We start from the raw sequence: 25,895 nt of genomic DNA on the forward strand, positions 1-25,895 counted from the left end.
TCTATCAATAGCGTGCAACGTGAACTGGCAATTCAAAGGACAGCCATATGTTGTACATTGTTGTACAACAAAGTTGGTTGTTCCCTTGAATCACGATTTTAGAGAGCGAATGTTGATAGACTGCCTATTTTGACATGGCTCTTCAGAGGACGCGATTTGCGAGCGGGCTAACCTCGTTACGCAAGAATGTTCCTTACTTTTCCCTGGCAGTGTGGTGTTGACTTCGATAGGACAAGGTGACTTGGGGCACATTATTTTTACTGAGTGCCCTCTTCGTAGATGCATGTAATGGGTGCGGAGTCTAAATCTCTTGTCCAATAGGAACTTACCAAAGCGCCCTTACTCGCTGTGGAATGGAAAGATCACACACGGGGGAAAGAGAGGGAGAGAGAGTGCGTACCGATCTGCGCGCTGGTGCGTGCACTATTTTCCAGTATACCTCGTACCTCACAAGAACGACCATGGAGCTCGGTCCTGTGAGACTGAAAGGAGCATTAATATTCCCAAATCGCAGAGAGGAAACTGGGGAGGAATAGGAGCACCGTCGGCGTTGAGATGATGCCATGGCGCTAAGTGGTTGACCAAGTACAGAATTAGGAAATTTCCAGTGTCCTTTTTTTCCGTTATACAGAGCAAACTTCCTACTACTTTTAGCTTGCAAGATGAGAAACGGACGCGACTTGATTCTACGCGTTTGGAGAAGGTTACAAAGGTAGAAAAGGTAACGATCTATAGTGTACAGAGTCCGGACCGTAGCATTTCGGCATTTTACCGAGTTTTGGCAGACTTGGTTAAAAGATTTGAAGTTTTCGCACGATACCGATTTGGCAATGTGTTTGAAGCAATTCCTAGACATCACGCAATCCTTATGATTTAAATTTACGTCTCCTTTGCATCACAGCTGATTCCTGTTGCGACAAACTCGCACAGTCGCTGTTACTCGAAGGCGAGTTCTCACCGCGATAGTCGCCTCTATCTCTCCTGGGCCTCAGGTTCCTTCCTCTTCGTCGCCACAAAAGCCGCCAAAATGACGGGCAGCAGGTCTCTGCGAGGCAAGGCCAAATCTTCAGCTCGTCGAGAACTCGACTACGAGCATCTGTCGAAGGTGGGAGTCGGGGAAGAGGAGAGATACATTAGCAAGTCGTTGATTCCTCTCTACAAGAGACTCTGGGTGGATCCACTTTACTTTAGATATATCACCACCGTCGTCTGGGCCTTGGGCGTGGGCGTAACGTTCGGCATCATCGGCGACTTCTCCATGTTCTTCATCTTCCTCGAGAGGGACTTTGATTCTTCCATATTAACACTGAGTAAGTTTGGTCCTTTTTTTTCTTAAGTTTTGATCACCTCAAGGAATTTTGGAACATTATTCAAAGTCATTATATAGGCACATTGTTTTCGTGAAAAATTTGAAAATGTTTAAAAGTGTCACTGCTCCTATACTGACCGCTTTATAAAGATTCTGCACGGTTTTTATTTACATAAAAGATCGGATAATCTTATATATGTATCGACAAGTTGCACTTCATGTAATTTGATTTACAGTATAATAGAAACACTATGGTTTACTTCAGGGTAACGAGTTATACACATCAAAAGCGATGGAGAGTTACCTTGATAACAGTGTTATTAACAGTGAAACTTAGCTCTCTGTTCAAGATGATTTCAACGCCAAAAGAGTCAACAACAACAACAACAGCAGTGGTTTAATAAGGGTTCCATGTGCCCGCTTGTTTCTAATCACTGCACTTCGTTGTTTGATAAGTATTATCGTCAAGTTATAACAAAGGCACAACATTAAATCATTTTATCTGAACCTACGAGACCATCGCTTAGAATTAAAACAGCCTAAGTCCAGACGCAATGACTTAACTGGGTATCTTTATTGAACAATACTTGGATGAATCAGAACTTACATCAGTGATTACCATTAAGTTTCGTTAATTTGTCAAAGTTTGTCATGTTTCTGACAAACATGTTTATTGGTCAATTTCATAATCATTAACAAATTCAATGAGGTGATGGCATCATCGAACAACATTATATCTCAAGACAATCAGTACAAAAATTATCACCAAAGTGCGTGTGTGTGTTTAAATGAAGCCAAAAGTACTCAAATTTCAACTCTGACATTGAACCTATTGTAAAAATTGTAAACCCATGACTTTATTTTGTTTTCTTCATATTTTCGGACTGACAAATCTTATTTCATTTCGGACTATCGAACCTCTGGAACAACGAACCTTATCTCACTGTCGGATCAACGCATACCTGTGCTAATGAACGTTTGGAATAAGTTAACGAACCTTCGAAATAATTTCACGAAAATTCGGATTAATGAACACTAAATTTTAATTTTCGGACTAAAATCTGGAGGGACCTACATAAATTTTGTGTGTCTCGGAATAATGAACCATTATCGAGCATTACAACGAACCTTCAGAATAACGAACATCATGCACCTTTTATGTTCCTTGACTCAACGGCAGTCGTAAATGCGATTGCACCGGCGAGAAACGGCCGTTAAAAAAGAAAAACATTAACAACAACAAGAACAACAACTATCTATACCTGTAAAACATGATATATTCGCGGCATGAATTTTTCGCGAATTGGAGCTGACGGCTTTTTTTGCGGCATGAAATTTTCGCGAAATGCCACTGGCATTCAATGCATATAGTGTAGACAAGAAATGTTCGCGTGCATTTTAATTTCGCGAATCTTTGCGCTCGCGAAATTCGCGAAATTAAAATGCACGCGAACATTCCTCGTTTCACAGGTTATATTCGATCCCTGGAATTCCCGGGCCAGTTTGTCCTTCACATCACGCTGCTGCGCATGGATTTTGACAGTGTGATAAGGCCAGTGTGTGTGTGTCGTGTCTGCGTGTTATCTTCTCGTTTGTCTATGCAAACAAGATTGACATATTAAAGGATGTACAATATTGGTGGAGGCGAAGATTAGACTGTTAAATTTTTGTGAGATACCAAGAAACCACTTATGAAATAGTACAGAGCATTCCATTCTAAGACTTAAGTTTATTTGATGAAAATCGGATTTGGAATGGCTGATCCAAAAACAAGGTAAACAATAAAGCGATCATAATAAAAGGTGGGTCCCACCTTTTATTGGGCAGAGGATTGCTCTATTTTGCGTATCTCGGCCGTTTCAAAACCAATTTTCATCAAATAAATGTTGAAATCTCTTAGAATTACATGTTCTGGCTTATATTATAGGAGGTTTCTCATTACCTCACCCAAAAATGTTAGAAATCTGAAGAGTTAGGTCTCAACCAAAACTATGCGATCCTTTAAATGGACCTATTATCTATTATGTTCGATCCTTTAATAGAATTCCCGGGCCGAATTGTCTTTCACATTACGCTGCTGTGCATGGATTTGACGACTTGTATGATTCAGGGGGGCATTTCATCAACGAGTTCGTCGGAGTTTTCACCGACAAATTTGCTACCAGCCAATCAGACGCAAGGATTTCATTAGCTTTTAACAGTTGTCAGTGTAAATCCTTGCGTCTGATTGGCTGATAGCAAATTTGTCGGTGAAAACCTCCGACGAACTCGTTGATGAAACGCCCCCAGGTCATCCTGTATTGGCCCGTGTGTGTCGTCATGGCCAGCGCAACGTTTTTTTTTTTTTGTTTTTTTTTTTGTTTGTTTGTTTGTTTTTAAAGGGGTGGGCAGTTTCTGCCGGGTTTCATCAGCTAACAAGCAAAGAAAAAAATGGGGAGGGGCCCAAATGATATCCCTCCCCCCCCCCCCAAAAAAAAAAAAAAAAAAAAAAAAAAAAACCGGGGTCCGCCGGCCCTGTCGTGTCTGCGTGTTATCTTCGTGGTTATCACCAGATGTCTATGCAAACAATTGCGGGCAAACAGCGTTAGTAATGTTATCGTCATTGACAGGCACTCACTCGTACCTTTCAAACCTGCAAAAACATATGACTGACTTTCTTTCAACGAATCTTAAACCCAGTTTTATTAGTTAAACCCGAAATATACATCTAACTTTCTAGCAGTCATATGTACTTGCTTACCCCAAAATATACATCCATATTTCTATGCATGGATTCAGTAAATGCATAGTATCATTGGTACACATTAGTGCAGACTAAGGAAAATGGGACAATCAGTTCAAAAGTTTTGAATTCATAAGTAGGCCCTATTGGTTCTATCATCGTGCTGTCGTCGCTGGATAAGGCGAGTGGCGATGCCATAGTACGACAAAGATATTTAAAAAATGAAAAGATACTAAGTCAGCATATTTATATTTTTCTATAGCACAACGCAAGAACAGTTGACTCACATTATCAAATTTTAAAGGGCAAGGGAAATGATATTACCATTATCGTAATACTCTATGTCTTAGCAGTCTTAGGTACGGTATTTGTCTTAGAAATATTACTTTTGATGAAAAGAACAATGAATTTATTAGAGGATTTCTCTTATTATTCCATATTGTTGCCCTACTTTGGCATCACGAATTGTTAGTCTTCTTATCCAGCCACGACGGCCCATGTTGATGAAACAAACACCAAAAATGTATAACTTTTGAAATAATTGTCGCATTTTCCCCGAACTTCACTCATGTTTTTTACATTTATATATTCACTGAATCCACTTTTTATATTTGAGGTACAGTTCTCTTGAAGACAGGTGGCTACAGGCTACCACATTCCTCCCAAATGAGCTAGATGGACGTGTAATGTCAATGCAAATACACTCAAACGTATCTAAAATGCCTTCAGCATTTTCTTTTTTCGTTATTACCTTGAATCCTACACATTGTTATCAGCGTATTTATCACCATTGATCTGTGGAACAAACTTGCAGAAATGTTTCATAAAAACCACGTGGAACCCCTTCCGATAAGAATAGATGTGCACTGCTATAATTAGTATAATGGGATTTGTCGTTCTTAGATTAGGATATCGTCTGCAAACTCCGATGTCTTTTCTGTCTTCTGTTCATCATAAAGGTTTGTCACTTGACTAGACGTTTCCACATCGTCATATTCTCTTCTTCAAAATAATTTACTTCCCTTTGATGGATCCTTCTCCCGTTTTTAAAGCTACCCCTTCCTTCAGCAGAGAACCAATGGGTCTACTCTGGAAAAGGAAAAAATACACTGAAAAAGGATGATGGCATACATTCTTGAAGGCTCACATATTTCAGTAATATAGCAAAGTACCACAAAACCAATTTGCTTGAGAAGTTCACCTGTGCTTTTGTTCTGCATCCTTGAGCACCCACTCGGGCATTCTTATGAATGTAAAGCTAATGTATGTCACTTATACCTGTTCAAATGCAAAAAATCTAAAAGTCATCTGGATTTCTCCTTTAAAGTTCCCACGCTCTCGTGTGAACAAACTTTACTAGTATAGAGCAAGATGCTACAAAAGCAATGCCATTGGATAAAGCAGCATAGATCACAAATACAAACGTAGGTCTATAGGCCTACTTCGTGGCGGTAGCCTGTCGAAAGAGTATCCTGCCCTGATTGGGGTCATCCGTCTCCATGGTGATGGCTCACCCTTGACCTTGCCCTGGAAGACGTATACTAGACAAATTCCGCAGAGCTTTGTTGGGATTACGTTGCGTAATGCAACAGCCAAAAATGACGTGTAATGACGATTTCTAGTACAGGACATAATCCTTTTATTGTGGACATGGTGATGAAATGAATTTTAAGGAGAAAAAAATGGCTGTTCTCCAATGTTTATGAGTAGGCCTATATTCTTCTTTTGGTCTCAGCACACAGTCACACGCTCTGATATCCACGTATAGAACTTTTTAACCCTAATTGCTTTCCAGTCCCAAAGAGTCCGAAGTAAGTCTGTCAATTTCACTATATTTTGGAATGTCAACATAATGTAGTCTAGTTATTTGTAGTTATAGATGAATTTACATCCCAGTTGACGGTATGACATGACATTCTTGGAAACTGGAAATGCATATCTTCCTGTATACATGCGAAAAAACACTGCCATCTTTGAGGGGTGAACCGTTAGTATCTGTGTGCCTTCTTGTAGCTCCAAGGAGGGCAATTTACCACCTCCAGTCCGGGAAAATTGCATGGGTGGAACATATTTGGTTTGCAGGTTACAGAAATACGAAAAACAGTGCATTTACTTTTATGTTTCTCACTCCTTGGGTCACTGCATATCGGTCTCCTAAAAAAAAAAAAAAAAAAAAAAAAAACTATTTACTGACTCACGTACACCCGTTAGAAGTTTGAGCAGGTCGCGGGTATGAAACGTGCGACTCTTTCATTCACACTGAAACTCATCAGTGCCTTGACAACATGCATATTTTTGGTTTCATGTATAGTAGCGCGATTCCTTACTTGTGATGCGCCGTATACCTTTATACTTTTTCAATACCTATACAAGTGTGTAACAACGCACCAACTAGAACAGTTATTGGGTCACCTGTTCGCACTCGGACAAATAGACCTTGCCTTTATAGCCATGCCCTATGGGCGTGACGTTGCCTGGCAAACGGTGTGGAATTTCAAACTAGTGTGCAGTGGATACCACACCAGGGTCCCGTTCTATGAAAAGATGTATAATCGATTATAAATTTCTTTACAACACAGGCTGCCATAGACTTATGATAGAAATCGATAACTCTTCATAAAACAGGGCCCAGATATGCGCACTCCCCTATCAATCGAGTCTGTGTGTGCGTGTGCCAGTATGTGTGATGTGGTGTGTGTGTGTGTGTGTGTGTGTGTGTGTGTGTGTGTGTGTGTGTTTGTTTGTTTGTTTGTTGGGGGAGGGGTAGCTTTAGAAATGAGAGAATGGATCCATCAAAACAAGGGTTCTGACAGCAGCTTCTGCATGCCTGTTTATATATGGCGCCACATCAGCACTCTTGACTCATAGAAGTCAATCGTTTTGTTTTGTTATCCTTGAACTGAATTTTCATGAACCACAGTCTACAATAAGCCAGTTCGGGGTTCCAGTTTGAGCATGAGCAGAAAAAGGTAATTTGTACCGAGAGACAGGCTGGTATTTAATGTCACTGAGATAAGCATCTAACGCTATGATTGTTCATGGAATCCTTATAAATGGTGACTGCCAGTACATCCACCTGACAGCAAGCCTGGTATTTGGCAATGTTAACAGAAAAGTTTGTTAATGTATTCAAAACAGCACAATGAAATAGATGCTTCCCAAAGTGTTGATTAAGGAACAATTCTGGTCACTTCATCTACACAGGTTTATTCTTTGTTAGAATACGAGTTCCATGAATTGCTATGTTGGGCAAGCTGCTGCATTAAGTCGCTTTGAATTGAGTGAAGTGCCTATGCAACTGAGAAAAATGAAAGGTCATTTGTACCCATGTGCCCATGAGCTATCTTCGAACTGGCTTATTAGCAGACGCGAAGAATCCGATGTTGTTACTTGACAGATATGTCACTCATAAATGTATTGTTAGTTTTTTAATACCAAAACTTCTTACCGACTGCCCTCTTAAGGACTATACATTTATTTGTGCCATCTGTTCTCGAGTTGACGCTCTATAAAATAGCAATGTATCACGCGATGCGAAATGCATCGATGATTTTGATATTGCTTGCCCTCCGCCTGCACCCTGCAAGTCGTATCCAACTCGCGCACTATGTCATGGAAGGTAGGTCCATGTCGGTCCATACTGTAGGCCTAGGTCCAGGTAACTACAGTGTTATTCCCTTTTCCCGTTGATCCTATGTTTGATGCCGCCACTTAAATATTTGAAGTATGTGCTAAATTGGAGCTGCCTCACAGATAGGAAGACAATTGATTCATGTGGCATTGCATCATGACTCGTCACTCTCAATGGAAAATATGTCTTAATGATGGCAATTACTTTTCGCTGTCCCTTCTTATGAAACATGGGCGGTACTTAAAGGTACAGACACAGGGATGTGCGAATAAAAATTCCTCAAAACTTTATGGAATAAGGATTACAATTACCCGACTTTACATGTTTTTACACTAATCTAACATATAAATGGATAAAGAACTGCACTTGAAGATTATACCATATCAGTTTCATTTGTCGAAAGTGATCGGAAAGATAATAAAATCGACTTTCCAGTAAGGGTGCAGTTCAAATATTTTCACAACGTACGGCTCAGATTTACATTTTCTGACATAATACTGGACAGGAGTTACTTTCTTTTTCATATGCCTTATCATTAGCTGAAATTTAAATCCCTTTAATACAAAAACAAACTAAATATAGCCGAAAATAGGCGTTTTCACATCAGCCCAATGTTTCGAAATAGCGCGCTATTTTGCTGACTATTTTCTGCGAAGAATATCTCGAGCTTGGATTTTTATCGGGCTGATGTGAAAACGCCTATTATGTCAGCGCCATCCAAATGAATCATCTCTTTGCTCGGAAAGACGGTGGCATCGAACCCCGATCATCAAAAGGCGTTTTCACATCAGCCCGAAGTTTCGAAATAGCGCGCTATTTTCTGACTTGGGAAATTAAAAAATATATCGAGCTTGGATTTTTATCGGGCTGATGTGAAAACGCCTACTGTCACAAATGCACCTGTGGAATTCTTTTGTATACGTCAAAAGAAAACTAACAGTTGTTTGAATGTTTACAGCCAGTTGGAACTCCATTTCTCAAACGTTAAACCATGGACCTACTACACATGGACATTCATCGCTCGTTAATTAATTCGTGCACCTGTTTCTGTCAAAAGCGTCACAAAACATTTCGAACATGCTTTCCTGCTTTCATCCAGTGTTGTCCACCGACAGCCAGCCTGGATAAAAACAAGACGGCGCTTTTAGAAATCTAAAAACTACGCGCGCAGAAGCTAATAACTCTCTTAAATCAAGAAAAATGCATGTGCATTTGTAGTGTATATTGCAAAATCATCGCTAAAGCAATTTCATTTGCGAAATGCAAGTACTTTACAAGAAAAAGCAAATAATTAAGCAGATTGACTGTGATTTGTAATCTATTTTTCCCCATTTGTCGCACATTGTTTCAGAGTAAGCACAGGCAGTGACAGTAGACGACATGCTTGTATTGCCATTCAGGGGTGTTACATGCAGTGGCCGCAAGTGGCCGCTTCAGTGATTACCAATTTTGAGACGCAAAATTTGTCCTTGTTTCAGGTTTGGTGCTCCCCATCATTGGTGTTTATTCAAAGGCAGTTGAGTCTGAAAAGGCACCTCAGCAAAATAGGACCGAAAAGAGGGAAACTGGGTTCTTTTGTCAGTGATGATGCACGATTACACAATCGTCATTGTCCAAACGTCTGAATGTACTCATTAAGATGCACATAATCAGGTGGCGGTGGTGAACATTGGATCAAACAAAAAGACCTCCGTTCATGGTCCATATGTGTAGTAGGTCCATGCTTAAACCTTGAGTCTAATTCTATTCGAATGGGTTTTTTCTTTGTCCAGATCGTTGATGATGAGCGTGTAAATAGCGGAACGCCCGCTATTTATAGGGACTGAGACGCCAAACTCATTATCATAACAAAAGATTTTGAATTTCCTTTGTGTGATCTCTCTGCCCAAGGACGCAGAAATAACTTATTATGCCTCTGAAAGCTTGTACGAAGTGTTATGTAATAGATGTCGATACATGTTGAAGCAGTACAACGCAGAAGAGAGTTTGCCCTTTACATTCGCAATGTGATTGTTCCAGGTGATACTTGTAGGAGTTTCTTAATTCTGTCCGCAAAAATCATTCACAGTAACCGTAATATTGTCAAGAATCTTTCTTTTTTTTTTGCGCACGGGTGTGACAATCATGTATTCATGTATTCTACTTTGAAAGCAAGTTACCCCATTGACTAAAACGTTCAGAAAGACTTATCCTGTCTCGAAATGTCGCCTGATTTCTGCACTATACGTCTGAATTTTACAAGTAGGTGCGATTATGAACAGTCAAACCACTCCATCATACGTTTGGCTATTCAGCACCTCAGACAGAAAGATCTGTCTGTCCGGAGGAGTCTTTTATTTTCTTTGACGTTATCGCTCTCCTCCGAATAGGAGGGGATTCCGTGAAGCCAGACGCAGTCTCCGCGGAACATCTCCCCGACGACCAGATACAGACCGATCTTTCGGTCAATTCAGCACCTAGTGACGAGGTTCCATACAATTATATAGGCTCGTAACCTCGCCTAACCGTCACTAGTAGGAAATAAACATTTCGTCTTTAGATGCAGGGAAACTGGATCGTTAACGAAAGAAAATTATTAGGTGATCCGAGTATCATCTCGGATCACCTTCTGTATCTGTACTGATTCTTTCTTCCTTTATTCTTTATTTCTCCTCAAATCTTGTGCAGAGGTTAACTTCAAAAGTTGTTTGGCTATCAATTTCAAACTTCACCATGTATCATGCGCTTAGGACAACAGATCTGTAGTTGAATTTGCATCGTTCCGTCAATGATTCAAGAGTCTTTGCAGAGGAAAAATCTGTAGGTAGTGCATAAAAGTCTACCTTGTGGTGGACCTGAACTCTCCAGTGATCCATGATATATCATTATCCTTTCACACAATGGGATACCATGCCCGAAACAAACATTTAGGGCCTATTATGGAAAAAAAAATATGTGTCATATTTTTCTTTTAACCTTTTCGGGTTTTTAGATTTCTGTCAATTTTTTTTTTTTTTTTTGCATTTAAATCGATCTAACTTCTACGAAAATTCTATCTCGATTCAGCAACATTCTCATTCCGATCCGGAGGATGTGCCCGGAGCTTGTTTAACAACCAAGACAACGTAGTTGCTATGGAAGAAAATGACAGCGCAGCTGCATGGAGTGCGTTTAAGTAACTGTTGTTTTGTAATGTATACAATTGTAATATATTTTTTCCTATAGCCTATAGTAACGGAAAATTTCGTTCACCTGCTCCCTCCCATTAAGTTTCATAGGCAGAAATTCGCTTCGTTGTTACTACACATGACGTTCATTGCTCGTTAATGAATTCAGACACCTGTTTCCGTCAAAGGTGTCACAAAAACAAAGCACACACGTTTTCCTGCTTTGATCTCGTCTTCACCGCCGACATCCAGCCTGGATAAAAACAATACGGCGCCTTGAGATATAAAAAAAGAGAAAAAAGTTGCTTGCGCTGAAGATGATAACTCTCTTAAATCAAGAAAAATGCTTGTACAATGTAGTTTATATTGTATAATCATTGCTCAAGCAATTTCATTTTAGAAATGCACGTACTTTATATACAACAGAAAGCAGATATCTTGGCAGGTCGATTTTTGACTTGTCGTGTATAGTTTTCACATTTTTCGCAGATGTTTTTCCGAGTCAACATTTACAGTTAAAAGTAGACTTGTATTTCGTACCAACGCAACGTTCCATGCAAGTCCACAAGTGTCCACCTCAGTAGTTACCAATTTTGTTACACAAAATTTGTCATGTTTTACTTATGAGTAAAAAGGAGAAAAAAAAACCCATGAGAGTATTCTTAATCTTATAAGCCTTACCATTCTCAATCTATGAAACACTTTCATCCACAGCAAACTCTTTGTTAATCTCAACATTTTTGTAGAATGACTGATTGTCCTGGGGTGTAGAAACGATTTCTTTCATCACCTTGCTCACTCCTGTCCAGAACAATTTTGGCCCAACGTTTCAAAATTTTGTGCAAAAGCCCGCACCACGAGACTTAATTTTCAAGTCCTTCAGGGCTTTTATGACCCCCTCTGTATACAATTCTTCAATATTACAACGGATGCAACGCTTTCAGTGCTCTAATCTCTCCCTCGCAGAAGGAAAGTATTAAAAATCTTTCCTGCGTGTGAGTAAGAGAAGAGTAAAAAAAAAAGAACCATGCCTATATCAAACGGGCTTTTTGTCGTTGTTGTTGTTTACAAACCTCGAATGGCTAATTGTGGTGAGGACGTATTTTGCAGAAAGGAAAAATGCTAATTTCCCCATTTGTAACAGCAGGATAGCAATTAATCAATGACCCTGTTGATGTCCCGTCCAACTTTTCCCCAGGTTTCGCAGCGTGGAAGGGAAAGACGCGATTCAAGTTGGCACTTCTATATAGTCATGTAGAGACCCCAAGCCTGTACGATTTTTTTTTTTTTTATGTACGTACAGGGAATCCAAAAGAAAAAAAATGTATAGTAATCGTATTTGAAAGTCGACATGATATCAATAGGATAAATGGATAAGGAATGAAAGAAGAATACCCTCGGTTAATGGAGATTCATTTCCTTCAGATATTTGAAATAAACTGACATTTTGAGTGTGGACCTGATTTAATTATCAACCGATAATTCACCCCATCCCTTCCCCCAGTTAGTCGATTCCACCCAGTGATAATACAAGATGCAATATAAACTGGCTGATTTGTTTTGCGATTCAAGTTCATCTCGCGGAGCGTGCTTTTTGATCACATTTCGTCATCTCATCTTTTGCACCACGGGATCTCCCACTCCTTATACTAGAGCATATTATAGCTCCAATCGTAAAACTTTGCAAAGAGTTTGCGAGGGACCAAAGTCGTCTTCACTTTCAAAAAAAAAAAGATAAATAGGCCTAAATTTAAAAAAAAAAAAATCTTTGGACAATTATTCTGCGGTGATCATAAAACACCAGCATGATCAACATTAGCTGTGCTCATAACCTTGCCGAAGTATTGGCAAGTGAGAAGAAAGGGGGGGGGGGGATACATAAAGAGCGAAGCGCTCACAAGATTGGGGATGATGAGACACTCGACGGAAGAAAGACTACAATAAACGAATCGGTCAGTGGAATTAAAATTTTGTTTTATTCCTTTCTGTGTTCTAGGTTGGTTGGGTGCGCTTCCCTGGGTCGTCTGCTGCTTATTTTCTCCGCTAGCGAACATCATCGCCTCGATGTTCGGCTATCGCGCTACGATATCGGTGTCGTGTTTCCTGGCGGCGCTGGGTCTGCTCACCACGAGTTTCGTCCCGAATCTCTGGATGGCGTTTATCACATACAGCCTCACAGTTGGCGGAGGCGCAGTGACGCTATACACGGCTGGCTGCGTCTACATCACCAGTTACTTTGACAAGCGTCATTGTACAGGTCCGGTCTCGGCAAATGGAGTGGCGTTTGAAACAGGTACGATGTAACTGTATCCCTATACCATACATTATAGTGTCTAACATTATAAGCCCTTAAGGACATGCTTTACCATTTGCAGATGAAACAAAAACCCAGTGATAGTTCTTTAAAATAGTTCTAAAATGTGGGTATCCCTACCACTGTGAAAAAATTGAATCGGTAAAATCAATGTTAAGTATTGTTAGATATAGAAAATGTGAACAATCGGTATGATAAAAATGTTTCCAGATTAAACCGTCTTCAGTTACGGTTTATTGAGAAAAATACAGATATCTTATTATATTTTAGGCCTTATTGCAATTTTTATGGTAGGATTTTTGTGGTACAACAGACCTAACACATGTGCATTAAATGTTGTATCTTGAAAATTTTTTAAATCACTGTTCCCAAAGGTAAACAGGAACTTAAATACACAAAGGTAGTTTGAAGGGATGATATTGGTTGAGGTGAGGATTCACTTTTTGCAAAATACTTTGAAACCATTTCATGAAATGTTTAGGGGCATACAATTTTAAGAGGAGTTCAAAGTTTCCTTGATGAAAGTCCGTTTTGAAATTGCTGAGATACCCAGAAACAAAGTAAAACAAAGCGTTCATAATAAAAGATGGGTCTCACATTTTATTAGGATTGCTTTGTTTTAGATTTCGTGGCCATTTCAAAACCAATTTTTCAGATTTTTATCAGATAAACTTTGTATTCCTCTGAGAATTACATACTCTGTCATGTTTTATCAAGGTTTCCCATTATCTTAAAAATTGTCATTAAAAAAAAGTTGAAAACCCGAGGCCCCATCTCAAAAGAAACTGTGCCACCACTTTAAATCAAATTCGTAATTCAAAGTTAGGCCATGGTCGAATTCAAACCCCAAACAAGGCCGCACGAGTATTTAGCATATGCAACGTGGGTTTCATTTGTGCCTAATATCAGTGGTGCGTCATGCGCAGTTTGCGCTATCGAAGTTTGCATAACTGATAATTCTTGCGACATTTTCTTCAGTGACTTGTATTATAAGGGACAAAATCAGACCGACTTTAAGTGAGGCTGGTCAGTTGAAGACCAGTGACGTCATGACATCAGCCCCTCTAGATTTCACAACTTTGATCAAGGTCCGATTCTGCAGAAACTTCCAGCATTGTGGTTTTGCTTGTTCCTGCATGTTTATGTTTACCAAAGCTAAATTGAATCTCATGATTTGGAATTGCATCTTCAGTGCCATATATACGACCTATTTTTAACATAAAATATAAGTTCAGCTGACGCGGAGATTTGTGGACTTTCAATTCAATTAACTTTGCACGTATTTTTTATTTTTTTTTTTTTGCAACTAAAAGGATTCGTTGTCACGATCATTCAACAGCCGTTACGGCATAATTATAAACGTGTCCCATTTGATAGCTGTCTCCGAAAAGAGCCACGAAGTACGACATGATAATATGAAGACAATGGAGTCGAGGACATCAGTATATAATTAGAAACTAAACAGGCCAAAGCTCAGATGCACAGGCAAAACGTGAATATATTGACTTATGATTAGAAGACATTACATACACAATTTCACCAGGTTTTACCTGATTGGCACGACCAGTGAAATATCCGACACTTTTCAGGGGGATGTGGCTCAATGTTTAAACTCATTTCAACTTCATCTATACTTTATAATAGTCATAGCTGCAGAATGATTGTCTGCCTTCCGGTAGACATTAATGCATCTTTACGTAAAATATAAGTCGTTGTCAACTATTGCCAGAGATTCCCAGATTTGGCAAGAGTGGAAACAATGACAGTTCATGTTTGACTATGGACTAAGACTTGCCATAATCTTGAATAAACCAACAAAGCGACAGTAGAAACAATGACAGTTCATGTTTAACTATGGACTGAAACTTGCCATTATCTTGAATAAACCAACAAAGCTACTGAGATGTACCTGTATCTTTACATCATTGTGTCTACACTAGAGAATGAAATGTTGTCAAAACCGGTTTTATGAATTGTTTGCACACTCCAGTGGGCTCTTTCTTCATCCCACACAATCGTATTGTGTTAACCAGAGAATTGCGTTTGCCACGTAAAGAAATGAAGACCCGTTTGAACCGGTTTCCATCAATAGGGATATAATATGTGGTTATGGGGTGTTCCACGGCTGAGCAAAATTTAATTCTTCCCTTTATTGATTTTAGTATCATAAAACAAAAGACGTGCATGAATGGGACACTTCTTTTTTTCAAAACTGCGGAATTTGGGGAATTGTGTTCGGAGATTTTGAAGAAAGAACCAGACAGATTTTTTTGTTTCATGAAATGCAATCGTGAGCATAATCTTGTTCACATCGTTGTCTCTTTCTTTCTCTCTCTACCTCCCTTACACACACACACACACACACACACACACACACACACACACACACACACACACAATCTATTCAGATTTTATATTCTCCCTTCCCCTTCTGGTTTCAAGATGGCGGGAGTGAATTAAAACAAAAAATACACACACACACACAAAACGTTTTTGCTAATGTCTAGTGAGCCATATCGATGCATGCAGGGCTCTATATTTTGCTATATAGCCTTTCATGGGCAAATGCTGGATACATTCAAACGACTGAAAAGGCATTTGACTGAAGTATCATGAAATCTGTAAATGACTGCATTGCATACGATCAGACCAATAGAATGAACACCATACGAGTACTTGTTTATCAAATGAGCATCTTTGATGTAACGATTATTTAAGAATCCTTTAAAAAATGGTGCTTGCCAGCATACCCACTTCACAGCAAAATTGGTGCTTGGCAGTATCAATAGAAAAAGATTATTACTACCTATACATTAAATGCAAACTAATGAAATGGATGTTTGCTAGTCTGGACTCCTGATCACCCACGCCAGCTCATCTTTTATTTGAACATGAATAATGAATTCCATATCATGTCGGGTAAGCGTATGCATTGTGTCGCTTTGAAAAGGAATTTCGTGCCTATAAACCAACTGAAGAAAAAAGAAAAAAAAGCCCATTTGTACCCATGCATGTGCACATGAGCTAACTCCAAACACACTTGTAATGTTGCATGACTCATGATGTTGTCCTCATCAGGCTTGCAACTCTAGTTTTACTGACTACTTGGGAACGGCCATTAAGACTGCAAAACGAGAAAGAACTTGACGCAGCATTGCCAATTTGAGAGAGAAAGTGAACTTTAATCTGACAATATGTGCGCATTAGAGTTTTAAAAGTTTTTGATAATTCTGCAACCCGAATGAACAGTGGTATTTGACCAAATGAAGGCTCAAAGGTTAAAAAAAAGTTTTGATGCTTACGAAATACTCAAGTGACGATCATGATAAAGTGATGCAGTGCAAAACCTTAAGATTTGTTGGGATGATCTAGAGGCTTTTTTACAAGTACTGTACACTTAAATTCAATGTATATTTCTTCAAGCTATTCCAACCACATGTACACACCCAATGCCTTCCAATACTAGGAATACACTTTGCATGTATTAGTTTAAGCCTAAAACAGTCAGGCCTTGGGAAGGCTCTCTGATGGCCAAGAGAAAAAAAAAAAATCATTATTATACATGTACGAATTAAGGCATGCAACCATTTTGTATGTATTGGTATTAAAACTGGGTCATTTCGGCCATGTCAGTGTCCGCTTGCAACCTGACACATCACGGCTGAAGCGGCTGCAATGCCCGGGAACCGACGCACTCACAGTTCCCTGAAACCCTATAGAGAAACAAACGACACTTATGATAGACTCTGAAAGATAAGACGTCAAGGAACAACAGTGTGTTCAAACACTTCTATTTTAATACATGTGTCACAAACACATCATTATGTTATCAATCAAGTCAACACATTCTGAACTCTGTGAATACATATGATTTGACAGAATAACCGTTGGACTATGTACTCATTTTAGACGAATTTATATTTGATATACTGACAATAAGAATGGGGGATGAAGGTATATCGTGACTAATTATCGCAGAATAAACCAATCATGAACAGTCAAAGAAGGTACATTTTGTTGAACAGCAGTGTCATTAACCTTGATTTGTAGGGTTGGACATTTATCTATTTTGAGCATGGTGTGATTGTCATGCTAATTATAGAAGTAGCACCCACCACATATAACTTGTAACTGTCTTCTTACGCATCAGCAATACTCCCGCTGTTTTTCCAGCCCCCCTCCCTATATCTTCCCCCCCCCCCTTCTCTCTCCCTCTCCCTCGGGTGAATCGTCAAATTAGCACCAATTATTCATTTTCTTAGTGGCCAACATAGGAGAACGTGCCAGAGGCGGATTCAGGAAATCCATTAAGGGGAGGCGCCTTTCCTTTTTTGTTGTTTGTTTGTTTGTTTGGTTGGTTTTTGTGTGTGTGTGTTTCAACAAAAAATAAAGCGCGTTTGCCTTATGCTGTCTTATATAAAGTTAACCATTGGAAAAACAAAATGAATCTACCCACAACTGTCATGCTGCTGAGAAAAGTAAAGAATTAGTCAGATCTTTCCCGGCGCAGTAATGCAGGGGAAATGATGTCACATACAACTTGTTTCCCGCCATAAAACAGCGGGAATCTCTTCAATATTATTTCCGACCAATTATAGTCTGTCAGAGGCTGGTCAATTTGCCTCAATTGAACAGTATAAAAGGTACTGAGAAAATGATATTAACGCGTCAAACGAAGAAATAGGCATATATTGTTAGGCCTAGCACCCACAGGAGGTAACTCTCGTCACTGATTTGCATGGAAACCACTCTCCTTCTGTCACAAAGTCATAAAGATAACAAGATTGAAATGATCCTCTGGTTTCTTTGCAGCTATTCTCGTCTTCAGTCCGATCATTCAGACCACGGCCGAGGCGTGGGGATGGCGGTGGTCTATTCGTCTGCTCTCGTGCTTCACTGTGTCGACCGCCTTTCTACTGATGATCTTCATCAGGCCGGCCCCGGACAGTCTGCGTTTCGAAGACGACGAAACTGAAGAGGAGCATCGCGATAACTCCGACAGGAAGACGGCAGAACACAAAATTGTCGAGGATGGAGTGGGCGGCGAGCTCAAAAACGATGATAAAGATAGGACTGACGACGTTGGAGAAAGAGAACCGATGAATAAGAAAATGGAGACACAATTAGATACCACAAGGCCAGGCACAAAACTCGTGGACATACTGAAACGATATTTGACTCTTTTTCGCAAACCAGCTTTCTGGCTCCAACAAATCGGCATTATCATCTCCTTCACCGCTCTGTCTTTCAACCATATCAACTTTGTAAGTTTCAACTTCGCCACTCTGGTTATTCTCATTCAAAAGAAAAAAGAAAGAGAAAAGAAAAGAAAAAAAAGGGATCATGCTCGTATATATCTCTGTAGCATGTAGTAATTAGGTTTGTAGTCATAGTCATATACCCCCCCCCCCCAAAAAAAAAAAAAGGAACACCCACAAAACACACTAAGATCAACCAGAAACGAGAACCAGAAACTAAAAACAAGCAAACAGACCCTGCGTGTCCATGTCCCTTTCCATTTCAAACATTTCACGTGTAACAGAAGTGAAGTTGTAAAATCATAAGTATTTTCTAGCCAGAGTAGGCCTATTATATCAAGTATTGTAAAACTGTAAGATGTTAGTTCTACATTTTGCAAAAGCTTCGAGACTTCCTGATGTCTCTTAATGTGTACATAATGTAAAAGTCGATATATTTGAGTGAGTGTTTTCCGCGCTTGACCACTAAAGATAAATTTCGCGAGTTTTAATTCCGCGGCATCTAGGTTCTAGGCATGAATTACTGGAACATATAGCAAACAAAAATATTCGTGTGCTTTTATTTTCTGGTTTCTGGTTGCGCGATTATGCGCGAAAATTTCGACACAGCGAAAATGTCCACAGTAACAGTAATAAATGTATTTGACCTATGTCCCTCTCTCCCGCTCTCTCTCTCTCTCTCGCTCTGTTCTCCTGTTCTCAGGGAAGCTACCTCACATCTGTCGGAGTACCGGACAAGAAAACCGCTGAGCTGCACTCCTTCCTGGCGGGCAGCGCCCTCATTGGCCGTGTGTCAGTCCTGTTTGTTCACCTCCTACCTTTCTCCATCCTCCTGACCTACCCTGTGATCGCAGCGATAAGTTGCATTCTTCCCGTTTGCGTTCTCTTCGTGCCTCATATCAGCATTTTCTACATCTACGCTGTTGGTGAGTTTCCGTTATTGTTCTTTAATGGAATGATAATAAGGGCACCGTGGCATTTGGTCCTGCGACAATTGCTTTCTTTAATATTAAATTGCACGCTAAGCCAAAGACAAAACCTACTCACAAACATAACCCTAACCCTAATCCTAATCCTTATCCTAATCCTCACATGAAAAACTAAACCTTAAACCCTATCACAGCATAGACCGGAGCAATTGTCGCAGGAGCAAATGTCATGTCACCAATACAGTATGATGTTTTGCCCCACTTTGTTAAGAGCTTAAGATTTCTCAGGAGCTGAAGCAACAGGGGAACGAAATTACGTGCAAAACGCTGCAGAAATTATACAGTAGAGGTCATAGTCTTAAAGGGGAATTAACCCCAAAAAATACATGTTGATTGAGTGAATTGGGCAATAGTCTCTGTTATCAAAGGAAATGAATATGTTTTGTCGAAAAATTAGATATACTTTGATATTGAAAAATATGAGTAGAATACATTAGTGACAGCTTGAGGAAAATCGGACAATCCCTTCAAAAGTTATGAAGTTTTGGTGATGAAAACCGCTGGATCAGAAGACTGCTACGGATCATGACATCACAATCATATGGACTACCATAATATAGAGAAAACAAAGAAAATTAAGAATTTTATTTCCCTTTTTTAGCATAATGAAAGAGCACTAGATTTACCTCTTTCAGAAAGCAGGGGGAATAATATTCCCCTTGACATATGTCAGTAACAAGTCCAGGGAATGTGTACTTTTCATATAAAATGATATTTTGTGGAATTTCTTTTATACTGTCTTTATATCGTAGTCCATGATGTCATCACCTGTAGTAGTTTTCTGATCCAGTAGTCTCGTCACCAAAATTTCACAAATTCATAACTTTTCAACGGATTGTCCGATTTTCCTGCATATTACTGCATTCACTCAATCCACGTGTATATTTGGGGTTATGTTCCCCTTTAAATCTTTTACTCTGCACCTCTATTCTAATGCAAACACCTGTTTCGAATTTGGATATAATGCGCGATGAGATTTACTCACGATTTGTTGGAAAACAAGTAATTTCGGTTAGCATATACAATAAAGGCCTATTCTTTTATCTGAATTTTATCGACCATCACATGAGAGGGTTCAGCCTGTGTTAGAATTTTCCAGCGATCGTTAGTGATGTATTTTGTCTGGATATGATTATTTTAAGACCGTTTTCAGTGACTCAAAGTTTTTTGTTTTTTTTTTTAACTTTATGAATTTCCATCGTAGGACGGGACGATCTTATATCAACAGTAACTGTTGTAGAATTTTTAGAAATTTGGTGCTCTTCATGAAATAGCTACCGAATCAGATCAGATGTTCTAATAGCTTTGCCAGTTTCACAGATTACGGTCAGTTGTGTTTATATGAAAAGGCTGCACAATTGATTTCCGTTGATTTTCCTCTGTTTGCTTGTAAGCTGTAAGTAACAGATGGTGACATCTCATGTTAAACAGGATATTTTAGAGGAGAAATTCGTTAGTGAGAGATATTAGGTCCTCTTTACCTACTTTACCAAGCTCTTGTACTCAGACAGTTTCTTGTGGGGACTTCCTCCCAAACACAATATTTTATGAAACAACTATCACCCTCTCATCGTGACCGTAATTTGTAGACTCTGTAAACAGATATCGTAACACATCTCATTGCCTGGCCTTTGTTGTAAGTATGGGGCTCTTCTTCTTTATATTCATTATTATGATGTGCATAGTAATTGGATTAATGCGCGGCCTCTACTTCTCGCTGACTACCGGGGTCGCTGTAGAGGTCAGCGGGCGAGAGCTGGCGGCAGAGGGCTACTCGTCGGCCTTCGTTTCCTGGGGTCTGGGGAGTGCCCTTGCAGGTTTTGTGCCAGGTATAGCTGCCTATATCGAAGAAAATCTCATTGTAACTTTCACTGTTTATTAAAGTCATAAGTATCCGTGATGTTCCGAACATCTAAATAAAACCAGTTCGCACGGTGAGTACGTCGAAAATGGTCAAAACAAAGCCAATATCTGTTCGTCTTATTGATTCGGACGTTGCTCCGGACTGGTTCCACATACATATACTTCATACCGATCCTTCAAACACAAAGTTTGCTTGCTTGCAAACATAGCACACACGTGATGTACATATACCTTTGAAGGTGGCGGCGATCATCCCTTCAACAGCTCCCTCTTATATCAAATTATCTCATTCATTGACGAGAAGAATACGATTTATTCTTCCTAACGGAAGCAGAAAATTTGTGTGTGGGGGGAGAGAGGGCGAGGAATTGTTGGAGTCTCGAATGGCAGTCTTGGGCAAGTCAATCAATTGTCATGAGTCACATGAGTCCTATGGGTGTCCGAGAAACCTATTATTTCCTCATTCCCATTGCTCAAAAATTTTCTCCTTATAAGAGTTTTTCTTTTCTTTTCTAAAAAAAATCCTGCTTTTTATCCACTTTTTACCCTTTTCCTTGTTTGGGAAAGGCAAGGTCTGTATAAGCTGACACTATGATATTTTTTTACTTGTGAAATCGTTTATGGAAAGAAATCCATTAAGGAAACATGACCTGAAATATATGCAGATTTTACAAACAATAGCATTTACTAGTAATCATCATAATACATAGGCACTGCAAGTGACAGTTGACAGTTGAAGATTTAATGGTTAAACCAAGGAGGTTTAAGAGATGGAGTTCCAACTGGCTCAATAGCTGCCATTTTTCTATTGATGCGCAAAAGAATTCCACAGGTGCACTTGTGCCTTTGATGATCAAGGTTCCATGCCGCCGTCTTTTTGAGCAATCTGAAGATTCATTTCAAACTAACGTTATATCGTCTATATTCTGCTTGTTTATTGTCAAATAGAATGAATGTTCTCTTAATGATAAAGCATATGAAACAAAGGTAAATCCCGTCCAAGATTATGTGCAAAAATGTAAACCTGAGCTGTGCGTCGTGGAAATGTTTGAAACTGTACTCTCACTACAAAGCCGATTTTATCATCTTTCCGATCGCTTCCGACAAATGAAAGTGATATGATATAATTTTCGAGTATAGTTCTCTATTCATTTATATGTAGATTAGTGTAAAGTCATGTAAAAACGAGTAATTTTGATTTTCATTTCATCAATTTTGGTACAAGTTTTATTCGCACATCCCCGTGCCTGTACTATTAATGTGCCGCTTGTTTTCTAAGAAGGGACGGCGAACAGCAATTACCATCATAAAGGCATATCTTCCTTTGAGAGTGACGAGTCATGATGCAATGCCACATGAATCAATTGTCTTCCTATCTGTGAGGCAGCACCAGTTTAGCACATACTTCAAATATTTCTGAATGGCGGCATGAAACATGGGATCAAAGGGAATGAGACTGTTGTTACTCCATTTCTCAAACCTCCTTGGTTAAACTCGAGTCCATGCACATCTTTAAGAACACAAACACGATTTTAATGAGTAATAAGAATATTGAACTTGACTTTTACTCACTTAAGTTTCTGTCGTAGGCGAGCCTGTCAAAAGCCATTGTCTAGCTCTCTAAATTTTTTTTTTCGCCATACAACATGTACATGTATTATTACAAATTGATAGGCTTTTCTTGTTTATCGCATATACAATGTATATAGTATATACATTGCATACATACAAATGTTTGATTGTGCTTTTTACATGTTTTACCTACTTTTTAGCTTCTTATTGTTTTGGGAGGGCTACTTAATCATAAGCTGACTGGATGATGTTTCTTGCTGAGATCGTTCATTGCAAGAAAAATCAATGTTATAAACAACATGGTCGGCTGATAAGAGCTAAAATTCGCGCGGATGCAAACAGTGGTTATTGTGTATCATCATAGCACCAATACTTGCAGATTTAATCTTTCTTATATCAAAATGAAGAGAAGAAGCGAATAATGGTACAAAAGTTAATGAAAAAATAGTTACAAATTTTATGTTTAGGTTTATCCTATGAATACGGACTCATTGCAAAATAATAAGTGGGTACATTAATGGCAACCGACTGTATAAAAAGTCTAGTTCCACAATCTAAAGATTTATTTATTCTTTTCCCCAGGTATCACCCACTCTATTTCTGGATCCTACAGAGCCACAATCGCAGTATGTGCCTCGTTCTGGGGCATATCTGCAATCTTATTCTTCTTCGTCTATGTGCTGAATAGGCGTTCAACCAGAGCGAATAACGACTTTATCACGTCAAGCACCAGAGAGGATCCAAAAGCGCAAGACCACGTCAAAGGAGGTAAAAAAGCGCTGAGAGACATCGAGAAGGACAGGTTGGAACGCACGTTTGCGTCAAATCCCGCGCCAGAAATGCTCTGTGTGGTTGACAAACTGTCCAGCGTATGACGTCATCTATTCGTAGTGACAGGATGCTGACAGCTTGATACTCCATACCATGTGTGGTTCGGTAGATTTTCAGCAAGTCATTCTTATACTCGCCAAATTTTGCAATATTTTGCAACAGCAGGGGTGCTTCGCAGATGAAGGTCATGTTCGGTACGTTACAATGCAATCACACCAGATGTGTTTAAGAGGCTAAGAAGAGAAGAATTTAAAGGGGCATTCGAGACGATTTTTCATAATTTCACATCGTGTATAACATATCCGACAGTGCGATGTATAGATCTGTGGAATTCATTATGGTCTTGAGCAGAGAAACCAATACTCTAAAAAATCTTGAACAAAGCCTCACGTATTTCAGAAATGTAGCAGTGTAATACCGCTTGATTGACAAGTTTACCTGTGTAGAATGTATGCATACCTTCCTCTTTTTGTTTTGTTTCCTTGAGCCCCAATTCATGCATTGTCATGGTGTGGCTGCCATGTCATCATAATTGTGACTCGCAATTTGTTATAAATTTTGAAAACATTCGAATTCCTCATCCCAAACACTATAAATTCTGAAACCCTGTTCTCAGTATAAGTAATTTATCATTGTTCAAATGTACAAATCTGAAATTCATCCGTAGGTCTCCTTTAAAGAGTATATTTATACTATTTGACTCAGATGCGACAGTGGTGGTTGAAGTAACGGAAATTAAACTTAAGGCCGTGTCACATCTTTCCGGGCAAGCTACTCGGGCATGTCGCGAGGAGGGATTTTCCAGCACGCAGGAGAATTTAACCGGGCGGACAAGAATGTTTGCGAGTTTCGCACTTGTTTCTTACCCATGACTAGACGCGTGCTACTTACTGTATCTTCTACTTACGTGTATTCTGTGTGACTTGCCTGAAAGCTTTGAAACCGATCCGTTTTCTGTTACGAGCGACTTACAGGTACTGAGAAGTACCTGCGCTGGAGTTGCCTGAGAGGTGCTGCCGGTAAGGGTCTCCTATACTGTTGTTCTGCGTTTACCTCTGCGAGCAGACCCCCGGACTCACTCGGAACAAGTTTTGAGCATGCTCAAGGCCTTGTCATACCGTATCTTGGGAGGTTTGACGGCTTGACTTGCGGGGAAACAAATTTGTTATCCAGAGCTGTCCGCAGTTGGTCCGCACCTGACAGAACCTAGCGCGTATCTCGCCTGTAGTTGCCCGGAGGTGCGCACGCAAGTGCCATTTAACCGCAGCCAAGTTTTGAGGATGACCAAAACTTTTTCTGGGTGAGTCGCGGTCCACGCAGAACGCCAGTAGGAGGCCCTTAGCGGCAGCACCTCGCAGGCAACTCCAACGCAGGTACTTCGCAGTCCCTTTGTGCAGCCAAGATAATGACATTCTGTGGGACTTCTGCCATTCCTTCAGAGGAATTCCTTCACTGAGTTGTCAGCATCCACGCGACTGGTACGCACGTTACACAGTATACCCGCAAATAGAATTTATGTAGAACGCGTCCAGCAAGTAAGACACATGCTCAGACTTGCCCAAATCCTTGTCCGCGCTCAGATATTGTCCGGTATGCTGGAAAAAACCTACACACAACAAGCCCGCGTAGCACGCTCGGAAAGGTGTGACAGGGCCTACACATGGTTGCGGGCAAAAAGATTTGCGTGCGCACCTCCGGGCGACTACGAGTGAGATACGTGCTAGGTACTATCATGTGCGGGTCATCTGCAGGGACCTCCGGTTGGTAAAAATTGTTCTTCACAAGTCGCACGCAAGGCAGCCTGAAAGGTGTGACACGGCCTTATCGTCAGAGAAGGTGAAGTTGATTAACTGACTGGGAGCGAGAGTGTGTTCAATACTAATAAGCCCAACTGAGGCTGTTGTAACGTGTGATGTGTGTTACGAAAATCCTTGTCTTTCATAATTTCAGATAGTTCCGACAGCATTTTGCACTGTGTAGAGAAGTGTCTTTTTTCGTACTTCTATTTGGTGTTTGATGTTTATTTGTTGCACACAAGTGTGCCTGTGTGGATAATGGTATATATACGTGAGTTTCTGTGATGGTACGTGGGTCTGTGTGGATAATGGTACCACTGCGTTGACCCCTCTTGACCTTTTACGGGATCATCGGTCTACATTGTGTGTAGACTTGATCCAAGTTGAGCTCTAAATATTTCATAAGGGGAAAACATTTGTACGTCAGGAAGAAACATTGAACAGATTGACAAATACAGAAGTGC

General features: G+C 39.8%; 1 protein-coding gene across 1 annotated transcript; it reads left to right on the forward strand.

Moving 5' to 3' along the window:
* Positions 1-461: 461 nt before the first annotated feature.
* On the forward strand, positions 462-23,679 carry LOC139726956 (monocarboxylate transporter 7-like). Its single transcript, XM_071637944.1, has 7 exons — positions 462-476; positions 902-1,310; positions 12,805-13,101; positions 17,935-18,386; positions 19,084-19,306; positions 21,055-21,198; positions 23,387-23,679. Exons 1-7 carry the CDS (start codon positions 462-464, stop codon positions 23,677-23,679), a joined length of 1,833 nt encoding a protein of 610 aa, XP_071494045.1.
* The last annotated feature ends 2,216 nt before the right edge of the window (positions 23,680-25,895 follow it).

Source organism: Diadema antillarum, unplaced genomic scaffold (assembly GCF_040938485.1).
Source record: "Diadema antillarum isolate AM-2024a unplaced genomic scaffold, OU_Dant_1.0 seq00000106_RagTag, whole genome shotgun sequence".
In the NCBI taxonomy this organism is placed as follows: Eukaryota; Metazoa; Echinodermata; class Echinoidea; order Diadematoida; family Diadematidae; genus Diadema; species Diadema antillarum.

Bases quoted from the DNA above. Each gene is read 5' to 3' on its own strand.
- LOC139726956 (XM_071637944.1), top strand. The intron at 18,387-19,083 runs GTAAGTTTCAAC...TCCTGTTCTCAG, and splicing joins CTTTCAACCATATCAACTTT to GGAAGCTACCTCACATCTGT. The intron at 21,199-23,386 runs GTATAGCTGCCT...TCTTTTCCCCAG, and splicing joins CCTTGCAGGTTTTGTGCCAG to GTATCACCCACTCTATTTCT.